Genomic DNA, 22,488 nt, shown 5'->3' with positions numbered 1-22,488 from the left:
ATTACAACTTAATCTAAAATTTTTATATTCTAAATTTATATCTATATCTGCATATACTACCACACACTTGCACTCATCTCACATGCTAGCAAAGTAATGCTCAAAATCCTCCAAGCCAGGCTTCAACCGTTCATGAAACATGAATTTCCAGCTGGATTTGGAAAAGGCAGAGGAACCAGAGATCAAATTGCCAACATCCGCTGGATCACTGAAAAAGAAAGAGAGTTCCAGAAAAACATCTACTTCTGCTTTATCGACTATGCCAAAGCCTTTGACTGTGTGGATCACAATAAACTGTGGAAAATTCTTCAAGAGATGGGAATACCAGACCACCTGCCCTGCCTCTTGCAAAATCGGTATGCAGGTCAAGAAGCAAGAGTAAGATCTGGACATGGAACAACATGGTTCCAAATCAGGAAAGGAGTACGTCAAGGCTGTATATTGTCACCGTGCTTATTTAACTTATATGCAGAGTACATCATGAGAAATGCTGGACTGAATGAAGCACAAGCTGGAATCAAGATTGCCGGGAGAAATATCAATAACCTCAGATATGCAGATGACACCACACTTACAGCAGAAAGCAAAGAAGTAAAGAGCCTCTTGATGAAAGTGAAAGAGGAGAGTGAAAAAGTTGGCTTAAAACTCAACATTCAAATTAAAAGCTTCTGCACAACAAAGGAAAATATAAGCAAGGTGAAAAGACAGCCTTCTGAATGGGAGAAAATAATAGCAAATGAAGCAACTGACAAACAACTAATCTCAAAAATATACAAGCAACTTATGCAGCTCAATTCCAGAAAAATAAACGACCCAATCAAAAAATGGGCCAAAGAACTAAATAGACATTTCTCCAAAGAAGACATACGGATGGCTAACAAACACATGAAAAGATGCTCAACATCACTCATTATTAGAGAAATGCAAATCAAAACCACAATGAGGTACCACTTCACACCAGTCAGAATGGCTGCGATCCAAAAATCTGCAAGCAATAAATGCTGGAGAGGGTGTGGAGAAAAGGGAACCCTCCTACACTGTTGGTGGGAATGCAAACTAGTACAGCCACTATGGAGAACAGTGTGGAGATTCCTTAAAAAATTGCAAATAGAACTACCTTATGACCCAGCAATCCCTCTGCTGGGCATACACACCAAGGAAACCAGAATTGAAAGAGACACGTGTACCCCAATGTTCATCACAGCACTGTTTACAATAGCCAGGACATGGAAACAACCTAGATGTCCATCAGCAGATGAATGGATCAGAAAGCTGTGGTACATATACACAATGGAGTATTACTCAGCCATTAAAAAGAATTCATTTGAATCAGTTCTGATGAGATGGATGAAACTGGAGCCGATTATACAGAGTGAAGTAAGCCAGAAAGAAAAACACCAATACAGTATACTAACACATATATATGGAATTTAGAAAGATGGCAATGACGACCCTGTATGCAAGACAGCAAAAAAGACACAGATGTGTATAACGGACTTTTGGACTCAGAGGGAGAGGGAGAGGGTGGGATGATTTGGGAGAATGGCATTGTGACATGTATACTATCATGTAAGAATCGAATTGCCAGTCAATGTCTGACGCAGGATACAGCATGCTTGGGGCTGGTGCATGGGGATGACCCAGAGAGATGTTATGGGGAGGGAGGTGGGAGGGGGTTCATGTTTGGGAACGCATGTAAGAATTAAAGATTTTAAAATTAAAAAAATAATAAATTTAAAAAAAAAAACCTCAACATTCAGAAAACTAAGATCATGGCATCCAGTCCCATCACTTCATGGCAAATAGATGGGGAAACAGTGGGACTCCAAAATCACTGCAGATAGTGACTGCAGCCATGATTTTAAAAGACACTTGCTCCTTGGAAGAAAAGCTATGACCAACCTAGACAGCTTTTTAAAAAACAGACATTACTTTACCAACAAAGGTCTGTCTAGTCAAAGCTATGGTTTTTTCAGTAGTCATGTATGGATGTGAGAGTAGGACTATAAAGAAAGCTGAGCACCGAAGAATTGATACTTTTGAACTGTTGTGTTGGAGAAGACTCTTGAGAGTCCCTTGGACTGCAAGGCTATCCAACCAGTCCATCCTAAAGGAAATCAGTCCTGAATATTCATTGGAAGGACTGATGCTGAAGCTGAAACTCCAGTACTTTGGCTACCTGATGTGAAGAACTGACTCATATGAAAAGACCCTGATGCTGGGAAAGTTGAAGGCAGGAGGAGAAGGGGACAACAGAGGATGAGCTGGCTGGATGGCATCGGCTCAATGGATGTGAGTTTGAGTAAACTCTGAGTGTTGGTGATGGACAGGGAGGCCTGGCATGCTATAGTCCATGGGGTCACAAAGAGTCGGACACGACTGAGAGACTAAAATGAACTGAATTGAATTGAACTGATATATATATATATATATTTATTTATTTATATATATTTATATATATATAAATGAATAAAGTGGGCAAAGACAAAACCCTCAAACATGCTGTTAATGATATTTTTAATCAGAATTCAATACCACGTGTGACTATTCAGCTGTTACATACTGGTTTAGGGTACAAATATCCTGTGAGTTATACCACCAATGAAAAGTCTATTCAAAATTGCTAGATGAAATATTTATTATTTCCAGTTCATTTTTTCCCATTTTTTCTTGTTTTAGGGCTTTGAAGACTGCTTGGTATTTGATGAGTTAATGGATAAATTCAATAATGACTTTAGTAAGTAAAATTTCTCAGTGGGACATGGATTAATCTTGCTGATTAATTGTACACCTGTTTCTGATCCTGGAAGAATTTAAATTATGAATTAGATTTCCTAATCAGAATTATAATTTTTTAAAACACTCTATGCCACTGTTGTTGCTCGTTGCAGACAAGAAACACCCAGAAAGGAAAAAACAGTTTCTTTTAAGTTTTTACATGGAGGTCTATACCAAGAAAAAAAGTTCTGAGTACCAAAGTTTGGTGAAGGTATACTCCTTTCTGGGCTTCCCTGATGGCTTGGATGGCAAAAAATTCACCTACAGTGCAGGAGACCCTGGTTTGATCCCTGGGTCAGGAAGATCCTGGAGAAGGGAATGGCTACCCACTCCATTATTCTTGCCTGGAGAACTCCATGGACAGAGGAGCCTGGCTAGGCTACAGTCCATGGGGTCAGACATAACTGAAACTACTTAGCATGCACACATACCCCTTTATCTCCCTCTCAGTCTAGTTAACACGCATGCCTATATTCCCTACAGCTTGCCCTCAGAACACCTTTGGATGCTCCAGCATTTTCTTGTTTTTCGCTTTGTCATAGTTTGCATATAATACTTCCATTTACATTTTGATTAAAATGAATTCCACAAATAATTTTACAAGTATTGAAGTTTTAAATTTTTATATATAACTCAAAATAATTAAATGTACATAATTTTCATCTGTAAAAGAAATTGAAAACAATAGAACTGGATAATTTATACTGCTTCTCAGCTCCACATGCTCTCAAAGGTCACCTCTGAAATTAAACCTGTGGCAGATAAGGGACTACTTAAAGAACCAGTTTTGAATCTACACCCAGATTCCAGCCTTTTTTAATTTCTTTTTTTATTAAAGGATCATTGCTTTACAGAAATCTGTTGTTTTCTGTCAAACCTCAATGTGAATCAGCCATAGGTATACATATATCCCCTCCCTTTTGAACCTCCCTCCCATCTCCCACCCGATCCCACTCCTCTAGATTGATACAGAGCCCCTGTTTGAGTTTCCTGAGCCATACAGCAAATTCCCATTGGCTATCTATTTTACATATGGTAGTGTAAGTTTCCAAATGTTACTCTGCATACATCTCACCCTCTCTTCCCCTCTCCCCATGTCCATAAGTCTATTCCCTATGTCTGTTTCTCCACTGCTGTCCTGTTAATAAATTCTTCAGTACCATTTTTCTAGATTCTGTATATATGTTAGAATATGATATATATTTCTATTTCTGACTCACTTCACTCTGTATAATAGGTTCCACGTTCATCCACCTCATCAGAACTGACTCAAATGTGTTCCTTTTATGGTTGAGTAATATTCCATTGTGTATATGTACAACAACTTCTTGATCCATTCATCTGTCGATGGACATCTAGGTTGCTTCCATGTTCTGGCTATTGTAAATAGTGCTATAATGAACAATGGGACACATGTGTCTTTTCCAATTTTGGTTTCCTCAGGATATATGCCTAGGAGTGGGATTGCTGGATCATATGGTGGTTTTATCCTAGTTTTTTAAGGAATCTCCATACTGTCTTCCATAGTGGCTGTATCAATTTACGTTTCCACCAACAGTGCAAAAACATTCCCTTTTCTCCACACCCTCTCCAGCATTTATTGTTTGTAGACTTTTTGATGATGGCCATTCTGACTGGAGTGAGGTGATATCTCATTATAGTTTTGATTCGCATTTCTCTAATAGTAAGCGATGTTGAATATCTTTTCATGTGTTTGTTAGCCATCTAGATGTCTTCTTTGGAAAAATGTCTGTTTAGGTCTTTCTCCCACTTTTTGATTGGGTTGTTTGTTTTTCTGGCATTGAGTTGTATGAGCTGCTTGTATATTTTGGGAATTAATCCTTTGTCAGTTGTTTCATTTGCTGTTTATTATTTTCTCCCACTCTGAGGATTGTATTTTCACCTTGCTTGTAGTTTCCTTTGCTGTGCAAAAGTTTTAAGTTTAATCAGGACCCACTTGTATACTTTTGTTTTTATTTCTGTTACTCTAGGAAGTGGGTCATAGAAGATCTTGCTTTGATTTATGTCATCAAGTGTTCTGCCTATGTTTTCCACTAAGAGTTTTATAGTTTCTGTTCTTACATTTAGGTCTTTAATCCATTTTGAGTTTACCTTTGTGTTTGGTATTAGGAAGTTTCTTAATTTCATTCTTTCACATGTAGCTGTCCAGTTTTCCCAGAACCATTTATTGAAGAGGCTGTCTTTGTCCCATTGTATATTCTTGCCTCCTTTGTCAAAAATGAGGTACCCATATGTGCATGGGTTTATTTCTTGCCTTTCTTTCTTATTCCATTGGTCTATATTTCTGTTTTTGTGCCAGTGCCATACTGTTTTGATGATGGTATCTTTGCAATATAATCTGAAGTCAGGAAGGTTGATTCCTCCAGGTCCATTCTTCTTTCTCAAGATTGCTTTGACTACTTCGGGTCTTTTGTGTTTCCATATGAATTGTGAAATTTTTGGTTCTAGTTCTGTGAAAAATGCCTTTGGTATTGCATAGGGATCACATTGAACATGTAGATTGCATTTGGTAATACAGTCATTTTCACAATATTGATTCTTCCTACCAAGGAACACAGAATATCTGTCCATCTGTTTATTTTGTCTTTGATTTCTTTCATTAGTGTCTTATAATTTTCTGTGTACATTTCTTTTGTCTCCTTAGGTATGTTTATTCCTAGATATTTAATTATTTAAGTTGCAGTGGTGAATGGGGTTGATTCCTTAATTTCTCTTTCTGATTTTTTGTTGTTAGTATACAGAAATGCAAATGATTTCTGTGTATTGATTTTGTATCCTGCAACTTTGCTAAATTCACTGATTAGCTCTAGTAATTTTCTGATACTATCTTTGGGTTTTCTATGTACAGTATCATGTCATCTGCAAACAGTGAGAACTTTACTTTTTCTTTTCCAATCTGAATTCTTTTTATTTGTTTTTCTTCTCTGATGGCTGTAGCTAGGACTTCCAGAACTATGTTGAATAATAGCAGTGAAAGTGAACACCCTTATCTTGTTCCTGATCCTAGGGGGAATGCTTTCAGTTTTTCACCATTGAGAATAATTTTTGCTGTAGATTTATGTATATGGCCTTTACTGGGTTGAGGTAGATTCCTTCTCTGCCCATTTTTTTGAGGAGTTTTAATCAGAAATGGGTGCTGAATTTTGTCGAAGTCTTTTTTCTGCATCTGTTGAGGTTATCATATAGTTTTTATCTTTCAATTTGTTAACATCGTGTACCACATTGATTGATTTTCATATATTGAAGAATCCTTGCATCCCTAGAATAAACCCAACTTGATCATGGTGTATGAACTTTCTGAGGTTGCTAAATTCTGTTCGCTAAAATTTTGTTGAGGATTTTTGTATCTATTTTTGCTTTAATATACTTTCTTTGTGTTTAGTCTTGTTAGTTTATTATGTGTCTGGGGTGTTTCTCCTCAGTTTTATCCTGTGTGGGACTCTGTGCCTCTTGGACTTGATTGACTATTTCCTTTGCCATGTTGGGGAAATTTTCAACTATACTCTCTTAAAAATCCTTTGTATTTCTGCTTTGTCTGTCGTAACCTCTCCTTTTTCATTTCCAATTTTGTTGATATGATTCTTTTCTCTTTTTTTTCGTGATGAGTCTGGCTAAAGGTTTGTCAATTTTGTTTATCTTCTCAAAGAACCAGCTTTCAGTTTTATTAATTTTTACTGTTGTTTCTTTCATTTCTTTTTCATTTATTTTTGCTTGGATCTTTATGATTTCTTCTACTAATTTGGGGGCTTAATTCTTCTTTTTCCAGTTGTTTTAGGTGTAAAGTTAGGTTGTCTACTCAATGTTTTTCTTCTTTCTTGCGGTAGTATTGTATTGCTATAAACTTCTCTCTTAGAACTGCTTTTGCTGCTTCCCATAGGTTTTGAGTTGTCATGTTTTCATTGTCATTTGTTTCTAGAAATTTTTTGATTTCCCTTTTGATTTCTTCAGTAACCTATTGGTTATTTAGAAACATGTTGTTTAATCTCTATGTGTTTGTGTTTCTTACAGTTTTTTTCTTGTACTTGGTATCTCGTCTCATAGCATTCTAGTCAGAGAAGATGCTTGATATAACTTCAATTAATTTACTGAGGTTTGACTTATGACCCAAGATGTGGTCTATCCTGGAGAATGTTCCATGTGCACTTAAGAATAAGGTATGCTGCTGCTGCTGCTCTAGCCTTCTGCATTTGGATGGAAAGTCCTAAAGATATCAATGAGATATAGCTCATCTAATGTATCATTTAAGACTTCTGTTTCCTTATTAATTTTCTGTTTTTTTGGTTTGTCCATTGGTGTGAGGGGGTGTTAAAGTCTCCTGCTAGTATTGTGTTACTATCAATTTCTCCTTTTATGTCTATTAGTGTTTGTCTTATGTATTGAGGTGTTCCTATGTTGGGTGCATAGATATTTACAATCATTACATTTTTTCTCTTGGATTGATCCCCTGATCATTATGTAGTGTCTTTCCTTATCTCTTGTAATCTTCCTTATTTTAAGGTCTATTTTGTCTGATATGAGGACTGCTACTACAGGTTTCTTTTGCTTCCCTTTTGTATGGAATATAATTTCCCATCCTTTCACTTTCAGTCTATATGTTTTTAGGTCTGAAGTGAGTTTCTTGTAGACAGCATATATATGGGTCTTGTTTTTGTATCCATTCAGCCAATCTGTGTCTTTTGGTTGAAGCATTTAATCCATTTACATTTAAAGTAATTATTGATATATATGTTCCCATTGCCGTTTTCTTAATTGTTTTGGGTTTATTTTGTAGATCTTTTTTATTCTCTTGTATTTCTTGACTATATAAGTCCCTTTAATATTGTTGTAAAGCTGGTTTGGTGGTACTGAATTCTCTCAACTTTTGCTTGTCTGAAAACCTTTTTATTTCTCCATCAATTCTGAATAAGATCCTTGCTGGGTACTATAATCTTGGTTGTAGATTTTTCAATACTTAAATATATTCTGCCATTCCCTCTGGCCTGCAGAGTTTCTGCTGAAAGATCAGCTGTTAAGTGTATGGGGTGTCCCTTGCACGTTACTTGTTGCTTCTCCTATGTTGCTTTTAATATACTTTCTTTGTGTTTAGTCTTGTTAGTTTGGTTAGTATGTGCCTCGGGTGTTTCTCTTCAGGTTTATTTGTATGGGACTCTTTGTGCCTCTTGGACTTGATTGACTATTTCCCTTGCCATGTTGGGGAAATTTTCAACTATAATCTCTTAAAAAAATTTCTCATACTCTTTCTTTTCCTCTTCTTCTTCTGGGCCCTCTATAATTCAAATGTTGGTGCATTTCATATTGTCCCAGAGGTCTCTGAGACTATCCTCAGTTCTTTTCATTCTTTTTACTTTATTCTTCTCTTCAGAAGTTATTTCTACCATTTTATCTTCTAACTCATTGATTCATTCTTCTGCTTCAGAAAATCTGCTATTGATTCCTTCTAGAGTATTTTTAATTTATGTAATTGTGTTGCTTGTCTCTGTATGTTTATTCTTTAATTCTTCTAGGTCTTTGTTAATTGATTCTTGCATTTTCTCCATTTTGTTTTCAAGGTTTTTGATCATCTTTACTATCATTGTTCTGAATTCTTTTCCAGATAGTTTGCCTATTTCCTCTTCATTTATTTGGACTTCTGTATTTCTAGTTTGTTCCTTCATTTGTATAGTATTTCTCTGCCTTTTCATTATTTTTTTTCACGTATTGTGTTTGAGGTCTCCTTTTCCCAGGTTTCAAGGTTTAATTCTTTCTTCCTTTTGGTTTCTGCCCTCCTAATGTTGGTCCAGTGGTTTGTGTAAGCTTTGTATAGGGTGACATTTGTGCTGAGTTTTTCTTGTTTGTTTGTTTTTCCTCTGATGGGCAAGGCTGAGAGAGGTGGTAATCCTGTCAATCCTGTCTGCTGACAATTGGGTGTGTACTTTTGTTTTGTTTGCTGTTTAGATGAGGCATCCTGCACAGGGTTCTCCTAGTGGTTGGGCAATGCTGGGTAGTGTATTCAAGTGGTTTCCTTTTGTGTGAGTTCTCACTATTTGATACTTCCTAGGGTTAGTTCTCTGGTAGTCTAGGGTCTTGAAGTCAGTGCTCCCACTCCAAAGGCTCAACGCTTGATCTCTGGTCAGGAATAAAGTTTCCATAAGTGGTTTGTTATGGCATTAAGTGAGATTAAAGCAAATATCTGAAAACGAGAAACCATAGATGAACCTCAGACAAATGGCAGTTACAAAATCAGGCAAGTAATAATTAAAATAATAGAATATACACATATACATATATACCCATAAGCAAAGTCAAAACAGTCCAACAAAAATAGAGTAGACTGACCCTGAGAACAAAGGAAATAAAAAATTATATCTATGAGAACAAAACTAACTAAAGCACAAACTGGAAAACAAAACTAAGGCAAGGTGCCAATTGGGGAATAAAGCAATAAAAATAAAACTAACAAATATATTGAGAGAAAAGGAAAGAAAGAAAAGAAAGAAAAAATAGATATGTAAAGTTAAATAGAGGTATATGAAGAAGATTTATATACTTTCAAGATTAACTGCAAGGAGAAAAGAATAGTAGGAAAAGCAAACAAAGGAATAAATATAGAAAATAATAATAATAATAGGTTTAAAAAATTAAAATTGAAAAGAAGAGAAAAGAAGAAAAAAAGTGGGGGTGGGGGGAAACTCCACAGAACTGCAAAAGCCCAGTGTAGAGGCAGAGGTTTATAACAACAATAAAAAATGTGACATAGAAAAAGAAAAAAAATCTCAAAAGCTTAATTAGATTTCACAGTGCCAATTAAATTTACAACTACAACAGAAAGGTGGGGGGGGGGTGGAGGAAAAACAAAGAAAAAAGATCCAAAAGAATTTACACAACAAGTCAAAACATAAGAATAATAAATGTTTTTCTTGAGTTACTGCTGTCAGAGTCCTTTCCCTCAATGGGAGTCACAGTCCACCTCACCTGCCTAGGATGTCCTCCAACACTGTGCTCATCTCTGGACCTGCTGTGGGGGCAGCTCAGATTCTGATCTGGTCCTGCTCCTATGTGTTCTTGCCTCCAATGTCCGCAGCTATCAGAACTAGTGCATTTTCTTTTGCGGGTACTCTCAATGATCTTTTGTATATTCCGTAGACACAGATTCTGTCTAGTGGATCCTGTGGATTTAATCTGCAGCTTGTACAGCTGGTGGGAAGGTTTTGGGTCTTCTTCCTTAGCCACCTTGCCCCTGGGTTTTAATTGTGGTTTTATTTCCACCTCTGCATGTGGGTCATCCACTGGGGTTTGCTCATGCGTCCCCCCTGGAGTACTTGGGTTTGCCCCTGTGAGGGCCAGGTATGGAGGTGGTACCTCTGCTTGGGTTGCAGGGGTTTTGGCAGCACCAGGTACTCAGGGTAGTTGGCGGCTAGGACAGCAAGAAATATAGTGCTCTAGAAGGGTATGGCAACCAGTATTGGCCAATATGCTCCAATATTGCCTGAAGAACCCTGCTCCCTGACAGAGAAACCCAGCAGGCCACAGTCTACAGGGTCACAAAGACTCAGACACAACCGAAGCAACCCTGTGCCCATAGACTTAAGACTTCTTTGCCTGTGGCAGCTCTGCCCCAGTGAGAGTTGACTGTGAAGGTGGTGCAGCTGCTTGGCTTGTGGGGACCCTGGCAGCACCAAGTGTGTGGGAACATGGACTGCCTCCACCATAGGAGTCATGGCCCTAACAGTCTTGTTTCGAGCCTCTAGTAGCTGACGATCAGTAGGCCTCTTTGGCCAGTCTTTCTCTGTAGCTCTGTCCATTCAGGCACTTAGAGGGCTCCCTTGCCTGGGGTCCTTCTCTGTTGTTCCATGCATCAGGCGCATAGAGGGGCCTCCGTGGCTGGGATCCTACTCTGTAGATCAGCGGCACATCAGTCACTTAAAGGAGCACCTCGGGTGGGGTCCTGCTCTGTAGTTCAGTGCATCAGGCGCTTGATGGGCCAGCCTCTCTATTGTTCAGCAGCTGATGCTGGTATGTGGAGAGAGAGAGGCTAAAGCAGTATCGCCTTGCTTCCGTGGCTGCCTGGCTTTCCTCCACAGGCATTTCCCACCACAGTCTCTTCCCTCATATCCCCTTGATCTGTCTTTCCACAGTCAACAGCAGCCCTCAGCCTGGGATTGCTCCACAATCCCTAAACTTCAACTCCCAGCCACTGCGCCTTCCAGGAGACCTGTGTCCCTCTCTGAGGTATGTACGGCTGCAGCAAGGACTGTCTGATTCTCAATCCATTTAGGCTGCCACAGATCAGCTGTTTCACTCTCAGCTTTTAATGTTTCTCCTTTGACTCAGACAATTGCCCCGATGAGGGGATCGGACCCCTGCTTCAGTGCCCCCACCCACTGAGGGCAGGTCCAGTCCTTCTAACACTCCTGTTTTTTCCCCTAGTTCCTTCATCCTACCAAGTCTTGCGTGATTCTATATATTCTTTCCCTCTGGTCAGGTACTCCTGTCCACACTCAGCTAGTGTTCTGCATGCACTTCTGTGTCTGAAGGTGCATTCCTGATGTGTCCATGGAGAGAGTTGTACTCCATGTCCACCTACTCCTCTGCCTTCTGTTTTCTCCAGATTCCAGTCTTGACTTGCCAACTTATTAGCCCTCTGACCTTGAACTAGTCACTTTATTTTTTTAAAGTCTCATTTTTTTTTCCATCAATAAAGTGGGGATAATACCAACTTCAGAAAGCTGTGAGGGTTAAATCAAGTGACTTGTGTAAAGCATTTTTTTTTTAAAAGCCTGATTCACAGATACAAACTAGTGGTTACTAGTGGGTAAAAGGGTAAGGTGAGGGGCAAACTATGAGGTATAAAATAAATAAGCTATAAGGATATACTGTACAACACAGGGAATATAACCACTATTTTATGATAACTATAAATGGAGTATAACCTTTAAAAATTGTGAATCACTGTTATACCCCTGTAACTCATGTAATGTGACTGTGACTGTTTGTGTGGGCTCAGTGGTGTTCAACTCTTTTGCAACCCCAAGGACTGTAGCCTGCCAGGCTCATTTGTCCATGGACTTTCAAAGTTGGTCACCACTTCCTACTCCCGGGCTCTTCCCAACCCAGGGATTGAACCCCAATCTCAAGGGTCTCCAGCATTGGCAGGTGGATTCTTTACCATTGCACCTTCTGAGATATTGTACATCAGCTATCCCTCAAGGGAAAAAAAAAAAGTTTTAAAAAAAGGCTGGAATAAAGTAAGCTCAGAGTAAAAAAAATTTTGAGTGTTATAGGGTGTCAGTGGACACTATAGTGTCTGAATCTGAGAAGATTATGGATTCTAGGTAAATTTCTTCTGGATTTCTTACTTTCTTTCCCAGTTATCTGAGATGCTTAGGATCCAGAGGTATTTTGCTTTCTCTCTTCTTAGTCCTTGTGTCATTGGTTAGCATGTGATGACAATGGTGGAGATAGATTGAGAGCTTATATAGCAGAACATACTGTCAATATTGGTTTTAGTTATAAGACATAGATAAAACTAATTATCACAATAATAACTAACATCACTGAACATGTAATATGTGTTGGGGATCTTGCAATTTTTTTTAAAATGTATTATCTCATGAAAAACAAGGGGCATAGGTACTATTCTTGTGCCTGGTTTACAGCCGAGGAAATTTAAGCTTAGAGTTTACAACTTAGGAAATTTAAGCTTAAGTAACTTGCCCAAAGCCAAGTAGCTAGAAAGTGATGAAGCTGGGACTTGTACTCATGCGCACTCTCAGACTTTAGAAATGGCTTCCCAAAAATGAGAGTTGTTTGGCCCTGTGAAGTTATATCAATCATTACTTTATAAAATATTTATTCAGTATTTACCATATACCAGTTTAAGTTTTCAAACATGAGTAAAACATGGGGCCTTCCACTGAGAGATAAGAGAATAATGGAGGAGCTGATGTTTAAGCTAACAGGGTGAGCTGAGGTGAGTGTTAGTTGCTCAGTCATATCTGACTTTTTGTGACCCCATAACTGTAGCCCTCCAGGCTCCTCTGCCCATGGGATTTCCCAGGTAAGACTACTGAAGCAGATAGCCATTCCCTTCTCCAGGGGATCTTCCTGACTCAGGGATCAATCCCAGGTCTCCTACACTGCAGGCAGACTCTTTACTGTCTGAGCCACCAGGGAAGCCCAAAGCGAAGACTGCTTCTGCCTGTATAGAATCAGGGACATTTCACATGTGAGACGAATGTGATAACCACTACACTACAGAAACAGGTGAAGTGAAGTGGAATGAAGTCGCTCAGTTGTGTCCAAATCTCTGCGATCCCATGGACTGTAGCCTATCAGGCTCCTCTGTCCATGGGATTTTCCAGGCAAGAGTGCTGGAGTGGATTGCCATTTCCTTCTCCAGGGGATCTTCCCGACCCAAGAATCGAACCCCGGTCTCCCACATTGCAGGCAGATGCTTTACCATCTGAGCCACCAAGGAAGCCAGGTGACTTAGGTTCAAATGAAACAAATTTACATGGGGTAGCAAGGAAGAACAAAAAGGAGAGTATGTACTGCTTTCCATTTGTGAAGTAAAAAATGATGATTTACTAATCTAGTATATTTCATAGTCTTTATCATAATTTTATTAAACTATAGGTGATGGGAAATGTCCATTGTTATTGCTCAGTATTCATAGATTGTTGGTCATACAGCTTTGTTGTCCATAGCTTTATAAGGTTAGAGAGAACACTGGTAGAGAATACACCATTTAATTTGAACTGTATAGAGTTCAGCACATTTTTTTAACAGACAGTTTTGGGAAAGATATCTTATTTAACTTGGATTCTAGGTATGTGTCTTCCAGAATTCTCAAGATTTAGAGTTCCAGATGACCATGCAATTTCAGACCTATCCATGTACAATTACACAGAGGTAAGTGAGAAGGTTTTGTTCTTTTCAATAAGATCATGCACTGATATTCTAATAAACATTCTTTAATTTATCTTTGTTCCAGCCCCACCTTATGCATGCTGTGTAAGAATAGGTGCAAAAAGAAAACACACACACACACAGAGCATTCCTTTTTACATGGTTGAGATATGAAGGCAGAGACAGTGATAATGACCCCCACACACCATCTTCATCTGTATTTCAGGGACATTTAGAAGGTAACAAAAATGAAAAAGTGTCTGGTTTCAGTATCTGATCATTCATAAGCTCAAGCCTTAGACATTTAGTAGAGTTTGTAATACACTGTTTTAATGAAAAATATTTTTGATATGAGTTAATATATTTGGAAAATTTAAGAGACATTGAATAACCTTTCCATTCTTAACATTATAAGCTGTGAACTTACAGTAGCATTAAATAATCTTTGGGGGTTTTTGTACTGAAAGAAATATGTAACACCAAAGAAATTCACAGTCAATAGATTAATACTCAGAAGGAAACCACAATTCTATTTTGAGCCAGTCACATGAAAACTCACAGTAAATGATTATGGTTATAGTTTTTCAATCAAATGAAGAAATTTACAAGATAAATTTTTACAAAGAGTGTAGCCATTTTCTATCTCCTGAAGACAGAAATAAATAAAGTAGACTTCAACTTAAGCAGAATTTTTCATATGTGGTGAAGTTAAGCTTCTGTAAGCTTCTGGAATTCTCATTGAGATATCTTGTCTTGTCTTTAAAACAAGACAATTATAACATAAGATTTATCTTGAATATGGACTAAACCTAGAGGCATAGCTTTAAAAAGATCTCTTCTTGCCAAAATAATGTTGCAAACTGACCAGAAAATAACAGAAATTAATCAAATCTTGGGCTCACAGACAACTCACAGATTCATGCAAACACTTGCTGAAATAGAATTGACCCTCGAGCAAAATAGAGTTCTAACAGGTTTTGCATAATTGCTGTACCTTTTCAAGTTATTGTCCTGTGACACTGGTTGAAAAGAAAATGACTGAAATGGATAGGAAGCAAGAATTTATTTGACTAGTTTGAGTCTGGCTTTGTGGTGAATGGGAATGAAGAGTGATAATAAGTTGTAGTAAACAATTAAAGGTACGTTTCAAAAGATACGCTTTGGGACTCCTTACATTATTTCAGATGCGAGCACACGTCAACTCAAGGTGGTTCATCTTCCAAAAGAACATAGAGAGACTTCTTCATGCTATTATGCCATCTACCTTTATTCCTCTTTATACCATGGTAAGGTCTGGATTTAAGACTTTTCCTCATTTTAATCTTCTGTTTAGTCATTACAGAATACTGAAGAATACTTTTTAAACTTTTACAGGTCACCTTTTCCAGAATAAGGTACCATGAAGCAGTGCTGCATTGGTACTGGCAGAAAAAGGTGGGAACAAGTTACGCTTACTTGTAATTTGATATGTTGACGTTTACAGTGTTATGGTTATGTTTACCTCAGACAAATATGGAAATAATGAAACAGACACCAAGTGTTTGCCTTCCAATAAAAAATGTCCTGGCTACACAGGTGATAGAATGCCTAATGAACAAAATTACAAAGAAGAGGCAACTCCCATTGCCTCTTAAGAGGCAATTCTTAAAGAGAAGAAATTCCAAAAAGAAACTGATGCTGATATTTCTAAACTTTTTATTTTATTTTAGCAGCATGACCTTTTACTTTTATTTAGCAGTTGACTTTCTTCATGCAATACTCCTATGGGTTTAATTTATAAAATTGGGCAAAATCCTTTAGGATTGACTGGTTTTGATATTCTTTGGAAGGCCTTTTGCTGAAGCTGAAGCTCCAATACTTTGGCCACCTGATGTGAAAAGCTGACTCATTAGGAAAGACCCTGATGCTGGAAAAGATTGAGCGTAGGAGGAGAAGAGGGTGACAGAGGGTAAGATGGTTGGATGGCATCACTGACTCAATGGACTTCAGTTTGAGCAAATTCTTGGAGATAGTGAAGGACAGGGAAGCCTGGCATGCTTCAGTCCATGGGGTTGCAAAGAGTCAGGCACAACTTAGCAACTGAACAACAAGTACAAATGATTCTATTTCTGAAAAAAAAAAAAAAAAAACACAGGTAATACAAAATTATATTTGTTCTTTGAGAAAAACATCTAAGTATTGTAGTGATGGACAATGACTTAAGATGGGAATGCAATGAGATTCCCTCCAATGCTGAGATTCCTATGATTTTAACATAAAAAATTGGACAAAGTCAAATCACTTATAAAACACAATCTAATCCACATTAATTTTGGGCAGTCCACTCACAGATGCCATATATGGAGATTCAGATTCCTGATCTTCCACTGTGGAAATATTACAACTTCATTCACTAAATAAATAGTTCTATTTAGTACATAGACACTGAGCTAGGCAAGGTGATGAACATGAGGCAGCCCTTACCCTTTGTATAGCCAGAGACTAGTACAGGAAATGGCCACTTGCAGTGGAGAGGCACTGCCCCGGAGGGGAATGGTCGTAGACTTGGGGAAGGAGGGTGGAGGTTGAAAAAACCTCTCAGACATTCAGAGTGGCAAATATTCGGTGGAGCTGGAAGAAGCTCATATGTGTGAGAATGACAGGAGAAGGAGCTGGAATAGCAAGTAGGACCTGAAACATCACGAATATTATTTTAAGGAAAATCAGAAAACAAAGGAGACTTGCATTCTCAGGTGTGGATTTTAGAAATATTACTTTGCTTATAGAGACTAGATTGGAATGAATCGAGATTTATTCATACATAGATGAATAAAATAAGGTCCCTGCCCTCAAAAAGCTAAAAGTCCAAAGGGAAAGAGATAGCAATAGGCAGTTAAATGTAGGACCATTGGTGTAATGTTAGAGGCCAGGATGATACGGGAATGCACACAACCCAGGCTGGACTCCTCGGCTTGTATGGTTGATAGACTGTAGACAGTGAAGGTGCCTAAGTCTTTGAATGTGCATCTTCCAAGTCACAGAGGTTCATTGGACCCACCACTCTTCTTAGGGACACTTCATGCAGGGTCTGAACAGTGACTGAATCACTTGTGGCTTCTTCCAAGACAGAGTTCAAAGTTCTTTTTTTTTTTTTTTTTTTTCAATTGTGGATTTCTTTGTGGCTGGACAAAGACTGAATGCTAAGAATTCTTTACACAGAACATGTGGAATCAGGAATTTCTGGGAAGAGAGAGGAGAAAGAGAAGAAGGTAGGAAGCTTCAAATTGCCAGCCATTGCAGGACTTCACCTAGTGGTCATGCAATGAAATCTGTTTCACATTGAAGAACAAATAGGAAAGGAAACAATGCTGTTTAAGAATGAAGTCTATTTTCAAGATTTTAACCTCTTGAACAAATAAAAGGAAAGTTCTTACTCTTTTTACAGGTGATAAATAGAGGATTTTTTCTCTTTGGAACACTGATAGCTGTCAGTGGTACTTACCTACTTATGCGCTACAAATCACCGAGACCCCTGGACTACTTGAGAAGACCGTCAGAGTGGGTCACTTACTTCCAGAATACAGGACATGTTTCCCTGTAAATTCCTTGGAGTCACTAGAACAAATTCCCTATGTCATTAGCAAGTGATAAAAAGATCCTGAAGTAGCAAATATTTGATTTCTCTGTAACCAAAACAGGAAAAAATCATGTTTCCATTATCATTTAATTCACTAATGGAAGATATTTATCAGCTTATAATCAAATTCAATGTAGAATTTCTCTGCAAGTTTATTGTAATTATTGAAAAAATAACCCATCACTTTCAGTTGTAAAATGCAGTTTTCCCACAGCACTATTGTTAGGTCAGATCATTCTAAATATAAAAGCACAATGACTAAGGTCTCTTTCACTTCTCAAAAAGTAAGGCCCTAGAGACCTCAAGAAGTCACGATCATACTTTTCTTTAAAGGACTTAATAGAAATCATGATAGGATTGACTTAACACTTGGGACTAAAAGTCACAATTTGCCTAATGGATTAGTAGTAATTGTACTTTTCATCACTTGGATGAAACTTACTCAAACACAGAGCTCAGATTTTCTTGCTAAAACTAGAAGTATAAATAAACAAAGGGGGCTTTCTCAAGAGTTTAAAATGAATCAGTTTTATTTCCCAGTCTTCAAATGCCAGTATTACCTTCTGAAGATTTTTAAAATTTATTTTTTAATTAAAAAAATTTTGTGGTAAAAGTCATAATATAAAACATACTATTTTAACCATATTTAAGGCTATTAAAGCCATACTAAGTAAAGGATAGGAAGAGTCTTATAAATTAAATATCTATATACATAAAGGCGGAAACAGTTTCATAGAAAGATGAAGCCATGTTTATTCCATTTCAGAAGTAACTTAATAACATTCTTAAACTATATACTGCAAAACCAGGGATAAACTTGATGTTTAATAGTTCAATTAGAACACTAGATTGTGAATCAGAAAAGCAAAGCTCTGGTCCAAGATTCAGTAGAAACTAAACGTGTGGCATTGGACATGTTTTTAACATCTCTGGGCCTCTGTATTATTTCTAAATCATTGGATATACTTTGTTAAATGCATTAATTATCTTACAGGAAATCAGTATTCTTCCAAATCATGCAATTTTACATTTCTTTTGAGAATGTCAGTAATTTTCACAGAAATACTAAAGTTTCAGAATCATTGACAATTAAAACAAGGCCTGGAAAAGCTTTTTTTTTTTTCCCTCCTAAAATCTCCACCAAGTACCTTCAAGCTTTATTACTCAATTTTAAAGAAATATATGCAATTAGACAACTTAAATTTTTATGTGGAGAACTTTTGTCTTTTCTAAATTATATAGACATTCTCATTTGCACTGACAGTTGGAATTTGTTTTTGTTGTTATACATGATCTTAGGTTGTTATAACTTAGAGTATCAACTTAAATATGATTTAGAAATACAAGAATAAAGAACAATTCAGAGAAAACAAAAAATAAATCTGTTTCTTCAAAAACAAAGCAAGAAAGTTCATTTACTGAATTCTTTTTTTGGTTCTTCCTTCTTCAGTAGGCCAACTGGATCATTTAGCAGTCTTTCAAGTGGTGGCTCAGACGGTAAAGCGTCTGTCTACAACGTGAGAGACCTGGGTTAGATCCCTGGGTTGGGAAGATTCCCTGGAGAAGGAAATGGCAACCCACTCCAGTACTCTTGCCTTGAAAATTCCATGGACGGAGGAGCTTGGTGCAGGCTACTATCCATGAGGTCACAAAGAGTCAGGCACAAAGGAGCGACTTCACTTTCTTTCAAGTGTGATTAATTATGAAGATGCAACACCACTAGAATAGTCATATAAGAAATAAAAATTAGGAAATGAAATGATTCACTTACTTTCCTACATTGTGAAAGAAATCCTTGAGTCCTAACAATCCATGTTTAGTCTAAATAATGACTATGAAAAAATGGCCTCTTCAGTAGCTCTGACCACTCTTTAAGCAGTGGATTTATTGAAAAGCAATGAAGATTAAATAACACATTTCATGAATACAGCCCTACAGTTACTTCATTCTCCTTCAAATGTAGCTTTGTTTGGTTTCTACTGGAACCTTTTTTCTAAATCTAGAATTCTTGGAAAATTATGAGAAATCACTAAGAGAGGCTAATCCTACCATGTTCATATTTGAAATGAAATAGATGGAGACATCTATCTTCCATAAACACCAGCTTTACCATGTACATCCACTGCTAATGCATGATTGCCTATAAATCTTGATCACCTTGAAATTCATCATTTGTATGTATGTGTGTGTGTTGCTTTTAACCATCTGAGCCACCAGCGAAATCCTTGTGTGTTGCTTTGCAATGGTATCTTCTAGAAGTTGCTCAGCAACACTTTGTCTGAAGCTCCTCTTTATCATGTTACACATAGAGCAACAGTCTTTGGTTTCACATAAAATTAAGGAATTTATTTTCTTTTTCATCCTAGAATTAAATTTGATTGAGCAAACATTTGACATGACACTAAATAGGACCCAACACTACAGAAAATCCGAGATTTTCTAGCAATTTCACACATGTGTATGAAACAGGCGTTTTAACTGCCAAGGATTTCTTTCATTCTTTCTTTTTTTTTTTTTTTTTGAGAAATACATTATGTCCTTTGGAAAATTCAGTCATTGAAAAATATGCATTAAAGTGAAAATTTCTGACATGTTAGAAGTTGATGGTGCCTGATACACACTTTGTGCCACAAGTGATTTTCCATTGTATAAAGCAACCACTGAATTAAAAGAATCTATCTTGCTCAATTACTCCCTGAGGTCAAAGAGTCCAAGAGCAATTCATATTTCCTTCTGAATCACAAAAGCTCTGTTAATATTATATATAATGGGGAATTTCAAAATGGTCCTTTTAATGATAGTCTAAGTAGCATCTGATTTTAGTCCCATCTTTCATTATTGTTATTCAATCCTATAAAGGATGAACTTGGATTACATCAAACTTTGACCCATTGGTTCTGTCACTGTCACCCACTGATAATGATTCATCATTAGTGATGATAAAAATGATGGAAGAAGAGTTAAAAGTCACTTTTTTTGTTTGGCCTGTCCCTGTCTTTCTGTGACATCACAATGGATCTTAAACGCATTTCTCTCCCAACTGCAGATAGGTCTTTATCTGGTGTCTGGCATCTCATCAGTTAGAAACATAAAAGCTGCAAGAGGGCTCTTTAAAACTGGGCAGGGAGAAAATAAAGTCGAATATTAAGTAAAAGTTTGGCCCTTACTCTGGATTGACATTTAGGAAAATTGGATTAATTTAATTTGGGTTGTTCTTTTTTACTTATTAGCTGATGTGGAGTTAGGTGGTAATGCTCAGTCTACTTAATTAACCCTGGAATTTAATGTCTTTCATTTTTTATAATTCTTATTAACTTTACTACATAAGTCTCTTTCAATGCCGTATAATATCCATAGATTCAAACTGCATGAACCTTCCATAAAGGCAGCTAGATGTGTTTCTTTAAGGCATTTTGAACATTAATTCATTTCACAAATATTTAATGAGCCCTTATGAGGTGTACAATCTGGGGATATTGTGGGAAGCAGAGACAGAAAAGGCCCTTCCTAGCAGAGTTTCAGCTTGATGTACTTTCTAATGTCCCTTTAATTAGGTTAAGAGTTTTTTTCCTTGTATCAAGATTACATATCAGTTGGTAAAAATATACAACAGCAAACCAGGTTAAAATCCAGGCACCAAAGTGTCATGAAGCAAGTAAATTTTAACTCCTTTGAACCTAGCTCATAAATCCATAAATAAAATAGTATTAGTATCTATTTCATGGAGTTTTGCAAAGATAATGGATGTAATCTGCATAGTACAGTAAGAATTGTAAATAAATTATTAACTTTGTATTTGTTATCATTACTAAACATAAAATGTTTTCTGATGTATTAAACTCTGATTTTAATAAAATTTTACCTAACAAGTGCAAGCCTCTATTGGTAGGTTTTAGAATTGTTATTATAGTCAGTGAAATATCCTACACATCCCATCCAAGGGTCTGGCTAAAACCAGGAAATATTTGCAACTTATGGCCTTTTGGGGCTTCCCAGGTGGTACTAGTGGCAAAGAACTCGCCTGCCAATGCAGGAGACATAAGAGACATGGTTTCAGTCCCTGGGCTGGGAAGATCCCTTGGAGGAGGGCATGGCAACCCACTCCAGTTATTCTTATTTGGAGAATTCCAGGGACTGAGGAGCCTGCTAGTCTAGAGTCCATAGCATTGCAAAGAATTGAACACAGGACTGAAGCAACTTCACACAAACACACACACACATATGCCCTTTTTACTTTACCTCCTCATCTCCCCACTCTTTGTTCTATAAAAGAAGCTACCATCCCGACCCCAGCAAGATGGTTCTCTAGGACATTAGTATGCCATCTTCTGGGACTCCTGGCTTTTAAAATAAAGTCATTCACTCCTCATCCCAAAACCTTGTCTCCCAATTTATTTACATGTCATGTGGCTTGCGGAACAATCTTGGACTCAGTAACAGAAGTTCCTCCTATTAGTATTATAAACGTGTGGTGGCTGCAATTGCTGGTGACTCTGACATCCTTGTGTTTCAGGAAGGGGGACCATTTCCAGGGCCTGAGAGTGGGCTCTTGTTTAACACTCAGAAATGAATTGTCCACAGAGACATGGGCTGACAAAGCAAGAGATCTTGTTGGGAAGGGAAGCCCAGGCAGAGAGCAGCAAGGTAAAAGAACCCAGGAGAACTACTCTGTCACGTGCCTTGCAGTTTCAGCAACAGGATTAGTTTCCGGGTTGACTCTGGCTAATCACTCTGACACGGGGTCATTCGTAGGGGTGCACATACTGCTCAGCCAAGATGCATTTCAGCAAGGAGGATTCTGGGAGGTGGTAGGACACGTGGCATCTCCTTTTGACCTTTCCCAAATTCTTCCGGTTGGTAGTGGCTTGTTAGTTCCATGTTCCTTATTAGGACCTCCTGTCATAAAATAACTCATGGAAATGATTACTTTGGTGCTTGGTCAAAGTGGGCACTTTCAGTCAGTGTGTTTCCCCTAACACTTGTTTACTGAAATGGCAGCAGAGACCCAGCCATACCTCTTTGTACTTTCACCCCTTCTTCCTATGCCCTCTGTAACTCTTTCCAAAAATAGTTGCTTGTCCCTATTGCACGTATGTAGAAATGAAATAAGACTGAGTCTCTCTTGAGAAGTTCGCTATTCGGCAAGGGTGACAAGTACATAAATATGCTGCTGCCAAAGGTGATAC

At 37.6% G+C, this 22,488-nt stretch overlaps 1 protein-coding gene across 1 annotated transcript in view; it reads left to right on the top strand.

Annotated features, from left to right (window-relative positions):
* KMO (kynurenine 3-monooxygenase) overlaps positions 1-21,171 on the top strand; it is a 69,322-nt gene extending 48,151 nt beyond the window's left edge. Inside the window, 6 exon segments of the mRNA XM_004013666.6 lie at positions 2,680-2,737; positions 13,607-13,689; positions 14,871-14,972; positions 15,061-15,120; positions 17,111-17,248; positions 17,251-21,171. Coding sequence (XP_004013715.4) covers positions 2,680-2,737; positions 13,607-13,689; positions 14,871-14,972; positions 15,061-15,120; positions 17,111-17,248; positions 17,251-17,313 — 504 coding nt within the window. The 3' untranslated portion in view covers positions 17,314-21,171.
* Positions 21,172-22,488: the final 1,317 nt, after the last annotated feature.

Source organism: Ovis aries, chromosome 12 (genome assembly GCF_016772045.2).
Source record: "Ovis aries strain OAR_USU_Benz2616 breed Rambouillet chromosome 12, ARS-UI_Ramb_v3.0, whole genome shotgun sequence".
NCBI lineage: Eukaryota > Metazoa > Chordata > Mammalia > Artiodactyla > Bovidae > Ovis > Ovis aries.
Note: the sequence above shows the minus strand (reverse complement) of the source record. Positions and strands in the feature narration are given on the sequence as shown.